This window comes from Portunus trituberculatus, chromosome 35 (assembly GCF_017591435.1).
Source record: "Portunus trituberculatus isolate SZX2019 chromosome 35, ASM1759143v1, whole genome shotgun sequence".
Taxonomy (NCBI): domain Eukaryota; kingdom Metazoa; phylum Arthropoda; class Malacostraca; order Decapoda; family Portunidae; genus Portunus; species Portunus trituberculatus.
The window spans coordinates 7,839,337-7,851,836 of NC_059289.1; the positions used below are offsets into that span (position 1 = coordinate 7,839,337).

The following is a 12,500-nucleotide window of genomic DNA, read 5'->3' on the forward strand; positions in this document are numbered from 1 at the left end:
TCTCTTTGAAATGCCACGTCCAGAGAGAGAGAGAGAGAGAGAGAGAGAGAGAGAGAGAGAGAGAGAGAGAGAAGCAGTCATTGTTGAATAACCGCAACATTACGTGAGTCCAATGGTGAAGCAACTCTCTCTCTCTCTCTCTCTCTCTCTCTCTCTCTCTCTCTCTCTTCACCATTTTCACATTTATTCGTCACAGAACACCAATTAAAGCGTGTGTGTGTGTGTGTGTGTGTGTGTGTGTGTGTGTGTGTGTGTGTGTGTGTGTGTGTGTGTGTGTGTGTGTGTGTGTGTGACGGACAAACTTCATCCTCCTAGACACACACGGAAGGTAAAATATCTTCTTCATTAGAGAGAGAGAGAGAGAGAGAGAGAGAGAGAGAGAGAGAGAGAGAGAGAGGGGGGGGAAGGTAATATTTATGTAGGGGGAATCTATGGTAAACTTGGGAAATCACGTGACACTTGAGAGGAGCCAATCAGGTAATGGAGAGAGAGAGAGAGAGAGAGAGAGAGAGAGAGAGAGAGAGAGAGAGAGAGAGAGAAGATTAAGAAACGTTGGAATTTAGAACTGGATGTAAACAAATTATGAAAAAAAAGGAAAATACTGAGAATTAATAGAAAGAGAAGAAGGAGGAGGAGGAGGAAGAGGAAGAAGAAGAAGAAGAAGAAAAGGAGAAGAAGGAGAAAAAGGAAGAGAAGAAGGAGGAGGAGAAGCAGCAGGAGGAAGAAGAGAAGGAAGAAGGAAAAAGAAGAAGATGATAATGACCAGGAGAAACAGGAAGAGAAGAAGGAACAAGAAGATAAAGAGGAAGAAGTGAAGACAGTGAAACGAAGCAAATCTTGAAGAAAAAAGAGATAAAAACAAAATAAAAATAATAATAAAAATATCTGAACAACAACGAAGAATTTTGCACCGAGAGTTTTGAAGAGGTAATGCAATAATAATAGTCATAATAATAGTAATGATAGTCATGATGGTAAACACTCGCAGTAATAACAACCTTCTAAAAAGATTACAACAACGAGATTCGCCAAAAAGAGTGATCGCTAAATAAATTTTCAAGGAGTTAACAGTATAATGGTGGTGGTGGTGGTGGTTGTGGTGGTGGTGGCGGTGGTGAAGGTGATGGTTGTTGTAGTAGTAGTAGTAGTAGTAGTAGTAGTAGTAATAGTAATAGTAATGGTAGCTATAGTAGTAGTAGTAGTAGTAGTAGTAGTAGTAGTAGTAGCAATAGTGGTGGTGGTAGTAGTAGTAGTAGTAGTAGTAGTAGTAGTAGTAGTAGTAGTAGTAGTAGTAGTAGTAGTAGTAGTAGTGATAAAAACTAAGCAACACACAAATAAATACTAACACTTCTTTTCTTTTCTTTTTTTTTTCTCCTCCTCACAAAAAAAAAATAAATAAAAAGAAAAAAACATAATTAATTAGCAAATATTCCAAACAAAATATAATCCTTCTCAAAAATCTAAACACACCAAAAACTCACCGGAAAAACATCACGACGAAATAAAAAAGAAAAGAAAAGAAAAAAAAACACCTTTTAAAAAATCCTTGAGGCATGAGAGCGAAAGAAAGAAAGAAAGAAAGAAGGAAGGAAGGAAGGAAGGAAGGAAGAATTAAGCACATGAAAACTCCATAAAAACCTTGAAAAAATTATAAACTCTCCTTCAATTTTTCTGGGAAGATTTGCTAAGGATACACCGCTACCACCACCACCACCACCACCACCGCCACCACCACCACCACCACCACCACCACCACCACCACTGCCACCACCGCAGCCGCCGTTGTTGACGAAGTGATCCCAGTAATGGTTCGCCGTTCCCTGGTCAACAGTGGAGGAGGAGGAGGAGGAGGAGGAGGAGGAGTTCGTGGAAGAGGAATGGGATCTGGTAATGTCCTTTCTTATCTTTCTTTTCTCTCTCTCTCTCTCTCTCTCTCTCTCTCTCTCTCTCTCTCTCTCTCTCTCTCTTTGCTGTCTAGTTTCATTCTGCTACTGTTGTTTGCTATCTCTCTCTCTCTCTCTCTCTCTCTCTCTCTCTCTCTCTCTCTCTCTCTCTCTTGCTCACCACTCACTCACTTACTCATTCACCACACCAACACACTTCTCTTCCTTCCTCCTCTTTCTCCTACTCCTCTTCCTTCTCTTCCTCCTACTCCTCCTCCTCCTCCTCCTCTTTTTCTTCCACCTCTCCTTTACCTCCGATCCCTCAGTGTCTATAAAAACTCTTCCTTTTTCTTTCCCTCCTCATCCTTCTCTTTCCTACCTTCCTTCCTTCTCCCCTTTCTTCTCCTCCTGCCCTCCTCCTCCCTCCTTCCGTAACCAACGTCCTTTTGTTGACTCAGTGACAACACACCTGAGGAAGAAGCTCGTTTTCCTCGCCGACAGAGTGATCCCAGGGGCGTCTTCCATCAGTCTTCCTCCTCCTCTTCTTCCTCTTCCTCCTCCTCCTCCTCCAGACAGTCTATTGTGGAGTCAGTGTACAAAATCAGGATTGGAAGTAAATAAATAAACGCAGGTGTATGAAATTGGTAAATGACAGGTGTGCGCAAGTTAAGGGCACGCGAAATTACACCTGGGGAAAAGCCCGCCTAATTGTCCAGGTGTGTGAAATTAGCGAGATTGCGCGTGTGGGAAGCCATTACAGTAAACCGACACACTGCACCGGAGCACAACAAGCAAGACGAGAGTAACTTAGCGGAAAACTTCGTGTACGACCAATCACACACACACACACACACACACACACACACACACACACACACACACACACACACACACACACACACACACACACACATATAATTGTACTGCCCGCGCCAGATTACATGTGCGGCAGATTGCAATGAGAAATATCCGAGCACAGGAACACTTAAACCAAAGTGACTAGGAGGAAAAATATATATATAAACTTCTGCCGGCTGACTGTTGCTTTGAAGTACGTGTGTGGCTGAGGCTTGGGTGTGAGAGAGAGAGAGAGAGAGAGAGAGAGAGAGAGAGAGAGAGAGAGAGAGAGAGAGAGAGAGAGAGGTAATGTTTCACTGTTTGATCTGCTGCAGTCTCTGACGAGACAGCCAGACGTTACCCTACGGAGCGAGCTCAGAGCTCATTATTTCCGATCTTCGGATAGGCCTGAGACCAGGCACACACCACACACCGGGACAACAAGGTCACAAGTCCTCGATTTACATCCTGTGCCTACTCATTGCTAGATGAACAGGGGCTACACGTGAAAGGAGACACACCCAAATATCTCCACCCGGCCGGGGACGAACCCCGGTCCTCTGGCTTGTGAAGCCAGCGCTCTAACCACTGAGCTACCGGTGTGTGTGTGTGTGTGTGTGTGTGTGTATCTCCAGGCGGTCACCCATCCAAGCACGAACCAGACCCAGCGTTGCTTAACCTCACTGAACAGAAGAGAAACGCTCCATTCAATGTAATGGTCTCCGAGAGAGAGAGAGAGAGAGAGAGAGAGAGAGAGAGAGAGAGAGAGAGAGAGAGAGAGAGAGAGAAGATATGCCCCCTCACACACACAGACAATATCAAAACATAATTACAACAACAATAAATGGAGATAGAGGAAGACGAAAAAAAAATAAGACATTCGCTCAACCAGACTGAAAAGTGGACCAGTAATGAGTGACTCCCTCTCAGACTCATAACAATTACCTTCACTTACGAAAAAAAAAATTAAAAAAATAAGCAAGCAAGCAAATAAATGAAATAGTGAACATACAAGAGGAAGAAAGGAAAAGGAAAAAAATAGCAAGAACAACAGAACTATATATAACAACACCAGTAAATACAGAGCAGACAGTAATGATGAGGCAAACTCGAATCTTACATCAATCAAGCAAAAAAAAGGAGATAGCAAAAGAAATAGAGAGAGGAAGAAAGAAAGAAAGAACAAGTATGATCCAATAACATTAAAAGGAGAATCCAACACCACAAACTGAGAAAAAAAAAGCGATCAAATCCCCAAGATACGATTTGAAGATTCCCTCTCCACCAAAGAGAGAGGAAGAAAGAAAGAAAGAAAGAAAGGGTAATAATGATCCAATAGCATTAAAAGGCGAATCCAATACCACAAAATTGTAAAAAAAAAAGCGATCAAACTCCCCTAAGAGTTCATTTGAAGATTCCCTCGCCACCCACGAGGGAGAAAGAAAGATAGAAAGAACAATTATGATCCAGTACCATTAAAATTAGAATCCAACACCACAAAATTGCAGAAAGAAACAATCAAACTCCCCAAGATTCGATTTATTGTACCCGCGAGAGAGGAAGCAAGAAAAAAGGGTAAGAATGATTCAGTAGCATTAAAAGGAAAATCCAACACCACAAAACTGAAAAGAAACGATCAAACACCCAAAGATTCGATTTGAAGATTCACTCTCCCACCCACGAGCGAGGAAGAAAGAAAGAAAAGGGAAAAAGGATCCAATAGCATTAAAAGCAGAATCCAACACCACAAAATTGAAAAAAAGCGATCAAACCTACCAAGATATAAATTCAAGATTCATTCCCCACCCACGAGAGAAAGAAAGAAAGAAAAAAGAAATAAAGAAAGATAACGAAAAAATAAGATCCAATAGCATTAAAAGGAGAATCCAACACCACAAAACTGAAGAAAAAGCGATCAAACCTCCCAAGATTCGACTTAAAGATTCCCTCCCCACCCACGAGCAGGTTGTTGTGTTTATGGTCCACTTTACGTTAATCATTTATCAGTTCTCTCATCCAGTTCTAGTTTACAGTTTACGTTCAGCCTCAGTGGAGCTTACACCGGGCCTGCTGATAAGATTACTAGGGCCGGGGTGTTCCAGGGGCGCTATCTCGTGTTATCTTGGCGACTGGGCGCGTCTGGGAGGGCGTCTAGCATGGGATTAGTTCAGTGGACGCGGGAGTTTGTTTTCTTGTTCGTGTGTCTGGGAGGGATTCTGGTGGTGGTGGTGGTGGTGGTAGTGGTGGTGGAGGTGGTGGTGGTGGTGGTGGTGGTGGTGGTGGTGGTTTGGGAATTCGATTTTAGAAGGGGAAAAAAAGAAGAGGGGAAAAAAATCAGTAAATATTAGACGTGTGTGTGTGTGTGTGTGTGTGTGTGTGTGTGTGTTGGGTGTTGGGTGAAGGAAAAGAGGGTTCCATGTGTGTGTGTGTGTGTGTGTGTGTGTGTGTGTGTGTGTGTGTGTGTGTGTGTGTGTGTGTGTGTGTGTGTGTGTGGGCGCGCTGAGGCCAGGAGGGAAGACAGGAGAAAGATTGATGTGACGTTTGGGTAATGTTTCTCCCACAGTGTTGCTTAATTCTCTCTCTCTCTCTCTCTCTCTCTCTCTCTCTCTCTCTCTCTCTCTCTCCTACCCATCCTTTAGTTATATCCATTAATCTTTCTTCGATCTATCAACTTATCTATTATCTATCAGTCTCTTCTCTTATCCTGGCATCTTTTCATGTTTCTATCTATCTATCTACTTGTCATCATCATCATCATCATCTCTCTCTCTCTCTCTCTCTCTCTCTCTCTCTCTCTCTCTCTCTCTCTCTCTCTCTCTCTCTCTCTCTCTCTCTCCTCTCTCTCCAGGTCTCCAGTCTCCTCCTCCTCCTCCTCCTCCTCCTCCTCCTCCTCCTCCATATCTTTCTTTTTCTCTAATACCTTCGGGTAGTAGGTGGAAGGGAAAAAAAAAGAAAGGAGAAGGAGGAGGAGGAAAAAAGAAAGAAGAGGAGAAGGAGGAAGAGGAGAAAGAAGAGGAGGAGGAGGAGGAGGAGGAGGAGGAGAAAGAAGAGGAGGAGGAAGAGGAGGGGGAGGAGGAGGAGGAGGAGGAGGAGGAGGAGGAGAAAGAAGAGGAGGAGGAAGAGGAGGGGGAGGAGGAGGAGGAATTAAAGAATGACATTGTGAAAACTTTATCACATTACAACGAACAACAACAACAACAACAACACCAGCAACAACAACAACAACAAGAACAACACCACCACCACCACCACCAACAACAACAACAACAACAACAACAACAACAACAACAAAATGGAGGATAAAAGCAAAAAAGACCAAAGGATATTAAAAAGTCGAACAAGAAAAAAAAATTAGAGAAAAAAAAATTAAACGTCTTTAAAACGAATCCCGGACACAGGCGAGAGTTATGAGGAAAGAAGGGAGGGGGAGGGAGGGCGAGGCGAGGGGGAGAGGGGAGGGGGTTGACGTCACGAGGGTCACAGGGGGTCACTGAGGGGTCACTGAGGGGAAAAAAAACAATAGAGGAAGAAAGTAATAAGAGACAAAATTACGGGGACGATATCATCTCACTGTTGTTTGTTTTGTTTTTGATTGAGAGAGAGAGAGAGAGAGAGAGAGAGAGAGAGAGAGAGAGAGAGAGAGAGAGAGAGAGAGAGAGACGTTGCCATAAACACATACACAGACGTAGAACAATAACAAAACATGATAAGGAATAAAGATAAAAAATAACTAAATAGATAAATGAAATGGAGACACCTTCAGTAGGGTCTAATTGCAGGTAAACCATGCTATAATAATAAATAATAATAATAATAATCTTTATTTCAGCTTAAATGCCATACAATGTAAATGGAGATAGGTAAAAGCTATCTTAAATTTAATAAAATACAAAATAAGTTTTTTTTTTTTTTTAAATCTCACTAACTTAATACACTCTATGTCAAGTAATTGTCTTTGAGCCCTTGGCTAAAATCTACATACATTTTACATCAACAGTGTCAGTATAACTATTGCCTGGGATGTTGTATATACAGTAAAGTGTCCCACTGCTGCCACAAAGGGGATACCCAGCGGGCATCACTGTTGGTGATACGTTGCACCACTGAGTTGGTCGTTGCAAGTATCCTGCTCCTAAGACTGTAGCAACAACTACGCCTCAATTCGTAGAAACCTTTCATCCTTAGGGTTACAAACATCTCTGAGGCACTACTCCAAGGTGGGATGTTAACGAGTCGGCGAAGAACATTATTATAATTTACTCTTAGCCTATTTAACGTAGAGACTTTCACATTACTCCACAGGGACATGCCATACACATTATAACATAGAGCACGGAACAGTGTACATTTGACGTCGAAGGAACATGACTTAAATTTTCTCACAAGCATATTACCCCTAGCACATAATTTTCTATTTTGATTCATTACATCCTCATCATCTGTAAGATTACTTGATATTATATGACCGAGGTATGTGAAGTTGTCAACAAATTCCAACACTTTGCCACATAATTTAATTATTGGTTTTTGGTATACCGTGGAATGTCTAGAGTTAAACAGCATGCACTTCGTTTTCTTAGTGTTAAATACCTCTCCTCTCTTCCTCTTTCCCTCTCCCTCTTTCCTTCTTTCTCTCTCCCTCTTCCTCTTTCTCTCTCCCTATTCTTTTTTCTCTCTTTTTCTCTCCCTCTTCCTGTACCCCTCTTCGTCTTTCCTTCTTCCTTTCTCCTCTTCCTTTTCCCTCTCTCTTCCTTTCTTCCCTTCTTCTTTCCCTCTTTTCTCTCCCTCTTCCTCTTTCCTTCTTCCTTTCTCCGTCTCTCTCTCTCTCTCTCTCTCTCTCTCTCTCTCTCTCTCTCTCTCTCTCTCTCTTCTAGTCTTTCTCTTCTTCTCCTTCTCTCTTCACACTAATGATTCCCTTTCCCTGTTATCTCACACTCATATTAATTCATGGATCACCGTTCATGCGAGAGAGAAAAGAGAGGGTGAGAGAGAAGGGAAGGGAATGAAAGAGAGATAGAAGAGAATGGTTCAGCTGCCTGGTTCCTCACCCTCATACCCTCATTCTCTTCACCTCTCCTCTTTCTCCCCTCTCTTCCTTCACCCTCCGTCCCTTCACCTGCGTCCCATCACTGCGATTTGAGGGAATGGTTGAAGGGGATCAGTGTCTGGTGATGGGCAGTGGTGTAGATGAAATATATCAGTTTGGGGACAGACAGTGCTATGAAGAATAACACTTAGCCACTTTTTGTTCTGGGACGCATTTTTGACATGAGTTTTGGGTGTGTTTAAACGGTTCTATTAATATTAAGTCGATGAAGGTCAGAAGATAAAAGGCCAGAGTCTTCACTATTTTATTCCCCCACATAAGTTTCTGAACCTGTATATAGTCGCCAAATAGTAGGCAGAATAAATATGAAAAACTTGTCATGGTACTGAAGGGGTTAAAGGTTTCTGAGTTTGGTAGGAAAGTAAGTTTGGGTGTATCTTATAGAGTGTTAGTGTTGCTTGTGATGGCTGTATTTAGCGGAGAAATAGTAAGGGAGGTGTAAATGGGTGTATATGTGACAGGGTGTGGTGAAACTGGCGAGGTGTGTTTGATAAAGGGAGTTATGAGTGTGAGTGGCTGTGTCTGGCGTAGTAACGAGCTGCGATAATGAAAACTTTGGCTCCAGAGAAAAGAACGACTCACAAACTTCAAACTGAGTCTCTGTGTGATGGCTGATGGGTGAGGGGTGTGGGGTGAGGGGCGAGGGGTGTGGGGTGTGGGGTGAGGGTGTGGGGTGAGGGTGTAGGGTGAGACACGAGGAGCGTAAAGGCTGCCGTGGAGATTGGACAGGATAGCGGCAGGGGGTGAGCAGGGCACATGGATGAGGCCCGGGATTGGAGCGATGGGCTGGGTTGCGGAGCGAAGAAAGGGTGTAACAAGGGTGAGGCGTGGAAAGGCACGGCCAGACGGGGCACGGCGGGATGGGGCACGGCGGGGCGGGGCGGGGCGTGGTGGGGCAGGGCGGGGCGGGGGCTGGGGAGCAGGGAGGGTCAACCAAGTGGGACGAATGACCCATAACAATTCACTAAACGGCCAATTCTGTCCCCACGGCCGCCCCGTTAAGGCTCCGTCCCCGCCCATTCACGACGCCGCCCCCCGCCACTAAGCTCATTCACGGGCCCCTCCCTAATCCACGCTGCTCATTCAGGGGCGCCACAATAAGTCGCCGTATAAACCAGGGAATGTTATTGTCCGTGTCAGGAGCCACGGGGACCGCCGCCTGACACAAGGAGGACAGCGTCAAGCCACGCATTACTTACAGCCGCCACCAGGGCACTTGTGTCAAGAATTCTGACCCTAATGGCGGTCCTGGTGTGGCCCCGCGTGGCCTAGGCAGCGGCTTGTTGGAGGCACGTGGCCTGCGGAGAGTTATGAAGGAATAAATCAGCGGGTTCCGAAGGCTGGGTTCATTTCGGGCGCGGCAACAAGTCATCGGGATTTACGATAATAGAGGATTTGCAGGCTAATGAAATTAAACGGTGGTGCAGCGCGTCCCGGCTCGCGGATTTCATCTGAGGGGAAGAGGAGGGAAGGAGGCAGAGAGTAGAAGACCAGCCACACCCTCGCTGCCCTCTTCAGACGCCCACCTGCCCGTGTTCTGAGGTGGGTCACGGCAAACTGGGTTAGACAGGTTAGGGGATTTTAATGTGAAGCGAGACGTAAATCTGTGTTCCTAGGGAGGAAAAATACCAGAAAAAGGGTTTCCGTAATGAGCGTAGAAGCAAACATCCTCCCTCTCGCGTATTTGTGTGTGTGTGTGTGTGTGTGTGTGTGTGTGTGTGTGTGTGTGTGTGTGTGTGTGTGTGTGCGTGTACAATGGTCGGCCCTCCCGTCACTCCGATGTCCTCCTCCCGGTCGGCGCGCGTCCACCCGTCAACTTTCTCCTCCTCACCCGACAATTACCGCGGCCAAACTGCAAATTGTGCGGCGTCCCTCGCGCGGCACCAAAACACACAAACACGCTGGCGAAGGAGCGTCAGATGACTGTCCAGACTCACTCGGCGAGCCAACGACACCAACAACAAAGAGACAAAGGAAAAAACTGACACTTACCTTTCAACTCATGGCGTTTGATGAGGCCTGACCACTGCTGGGAAACACAGACCCGGCCAGCGCTACAGGGGGGAAGGGACGGCCGCGCAGGGTGAGGGGACACTGGGGAGGAACGAGGGGTAAGGGGTGAGGGGAGGCCGCCGGACAGAACCTTCTCCGCCACCACCTGGAGTGTTCTGCGCGAGAGGAGAGACAGAGAATGTTTTGCCGCACACTCCCTGCCACCCCTCGGCTCGGCACACATCCTTTTTTTTTTTTTCTGAAAATACAAAAAGAGAAAATATTTGAAGTTGCGACACTTCATCACCGTTATTATTAGGATCGAGAATAATTATCTCTGAAAATTGCCAGCTCTCTCTCTCTCTCTCTCTCTCTCTCTCTCTCTCTCTCTCTCTCTCTCTCTCTCTCTCTCTCTCTCTCTGTGTGTGTGTGTGTGTGTGTGTGTGTGTGTGTGTGTGTGTGTGTGTGTGTGTGTGTGTGTGTGTGTGTGTGTGTGTGTGTGTGTGTGTGTGTGTGTGTGTGTGTGTGTGTGTGTGTGTGTGTGTGTGTGTGTGTGTGTGTGTGTGTGTGTGTGTGTGTGTGTGTGTGTGTGTGTGTGTGTGTGTGTGTGTGTGTGTGTGTGTGTGTGTGTGTGTGTGTGTGTGTGTGTGTGTGTTTATCCATGCACTAATCCAAGTATTTATCTATCATCCTTTAGTATGGACAGGCAGCAGCGCGGTGGCGGCAGGGGCAGCGCCACACTCCACTGGGCACAGGTGGAGGCGCACCTAGACGAGGCGCGACGTGTTACTGAAGCTGTACAAAGGACACACAGCTCTGCGAAGCGCCGAGAGACGCCAATCAATTCGTTCCGTCAGCGGAGGACAAATCACACCAGCATAAATTAAGCCGCAACATTTTCACGCAACAACGAAACAGAAAAATTGCATTAACGTGTAGATTACATGTGTGTGTGTGTGTGTGTGTGTGTGTGTGTGTGTGTGTGTGTGTGTGTGTGTGTGTGTGTGTGTGTGTGTGTGTGTGTGTGTGTGTGTGTGTGTGTGTGTGTGTGTGTGTGTGTGTGTGTGTGTGTGTGTGTGTGTGTGTGAGAATGTGTGTTTGTGCGCGCTCCACACATAAGGATGGATGGCACACACACGGCGGGGCAGCCAACAGTCCCCGGCAGCTTCCAAAACAGGACACCATGAAGCAATACTCAGCAGGGGATGCAAGGAGGCCGCCACCTCTCCACCTCGCCACCTCCCCTTGGCCCTGGACACTCCAACAACCTGTCCGTCACTCCTCACGCAGCCACCGCGCCTCCACACTCAACATTCTGCTCCTCCACCAATCACCTCACAGCCTTTCCTCGTCAGCATCACAACCATCATCACCATTAACACCACCACCAGTCACCACATTACTGCCTCTCCCGTCTAAATTGTTACTATTTGTATTTTATATTCCCCTCTTCATCCTCTTGCTTCTCTTCCTCCTCCTCCTCCTCCTCCTCCTCCTCCTTTGTGACATAATATCTGTAGCTGCCCGTGACCGACTCAGCGGAATGCGGAATAATATCACGAACACGAACACACGCACACTTAGAAAACTGTTCATGCACGCTTCTGCACACACACACACACACACACACACACACACACACACCCGACATGCACACAAAGACTCATAACCTTTGACCCTGAATGACCTTTCCCTACATACTCCGTGGAGTCATCAGTGGACTCAGACTCTCTCTCTCTCTCTCTCTCTCTCTCTCTCTCTCTCTCTCTCTCTCTCTCTCTCTCTCTCTCTCTCTCTCTCTCTGAAACCATATAAATATATATATATATATATATATATATATATATATATATATATATATATATATATATATATATATATATATATATATATATATATATATATATATATATATATATATATATATATATATATATATATATATATATATATATATATATATATATATATATACACACACACACACACACACACACACACACTTGTATGTATTTTTTTATTCATTTTTTGGTATTATTAAGTCTGCAGATCTTTTTTTCTTTTTTGTTCGTCATTTGCATTTTCTTTTCTGTCTGATTTCTTCTTTCCTCGCTTCCACTTTGCATGTTATATTCTTGTCGTGATGAATGTATGAATTTCACCAAACCATTCTTAAAGTCTTTGCAGCTCTCTCTCTCTCTCTCTCTCTCTCTCTCTCTCTCTCTCTCTCTCTCTCTCTCTCTCTCTCTCTCTCTCTCTCTCCTTCATGCTGGAAATCTCTTCAATCCTTCTTCATTTTTACTCATTATTTCCATTTCTCCGGTCTTTCGTGTATACATACAGGTATACGGGTATGTGTATATTCACTGAAAATCGAAAATTCTTTCAATATATGCTTAGGAAGAGAATCCTGAATGGAGGAGGAACATCAGTCAAGAAAGCAGCAGCAGCAGCAGGAGTGTTCCTCCCGGCGCGGCGAGGCCAGCAGGGGAGCGGCGCGCCACCGGAAGGAGTGTTGAGGTGGAGCGGCGCGGCCAGGCACACAGGTAGGGTGGAGACTAATCACACAGGTGCGCCAGGTAAGAGCTAGTCGTGACCTGGCCCTCTGTACCTGGGACCGGCCTGACTACCTGGGCCTTCTCCCCCTCCTCCCCTCCCTCCTTGTCTTTCCCTTGTCCATT

The 12,500-nt window shown here is 45.3% G+C and overlaps 1 protein-coding gene across 1 annotated transcript in view; it reads right to left on the reverse strand.

Annotated features, from left to right (window-relative positions):
- LOC123513033 overlaps nucleotides 1–10,072 on the reverse strand; it is an 86,638-nt gene extending 76,566 nt beyond the window's left edge. The window contains exon 1 of the mRNA XM_045269845.1: nucleotides 9,820–10,072. Coding sequence (XP_045125780.1) covers nucleotides 9,820–10,063 — 244 coding nt within the window. The 5' untranslated portion in view covers nucleotides 10,064–10,072. The remainder of the gene's footprint in view (nucleotides 1–9,819) is intronic.
- Between the last annotated feature and the right edge of the window lie 2,428 nt (nucleotides 10,073–12,500).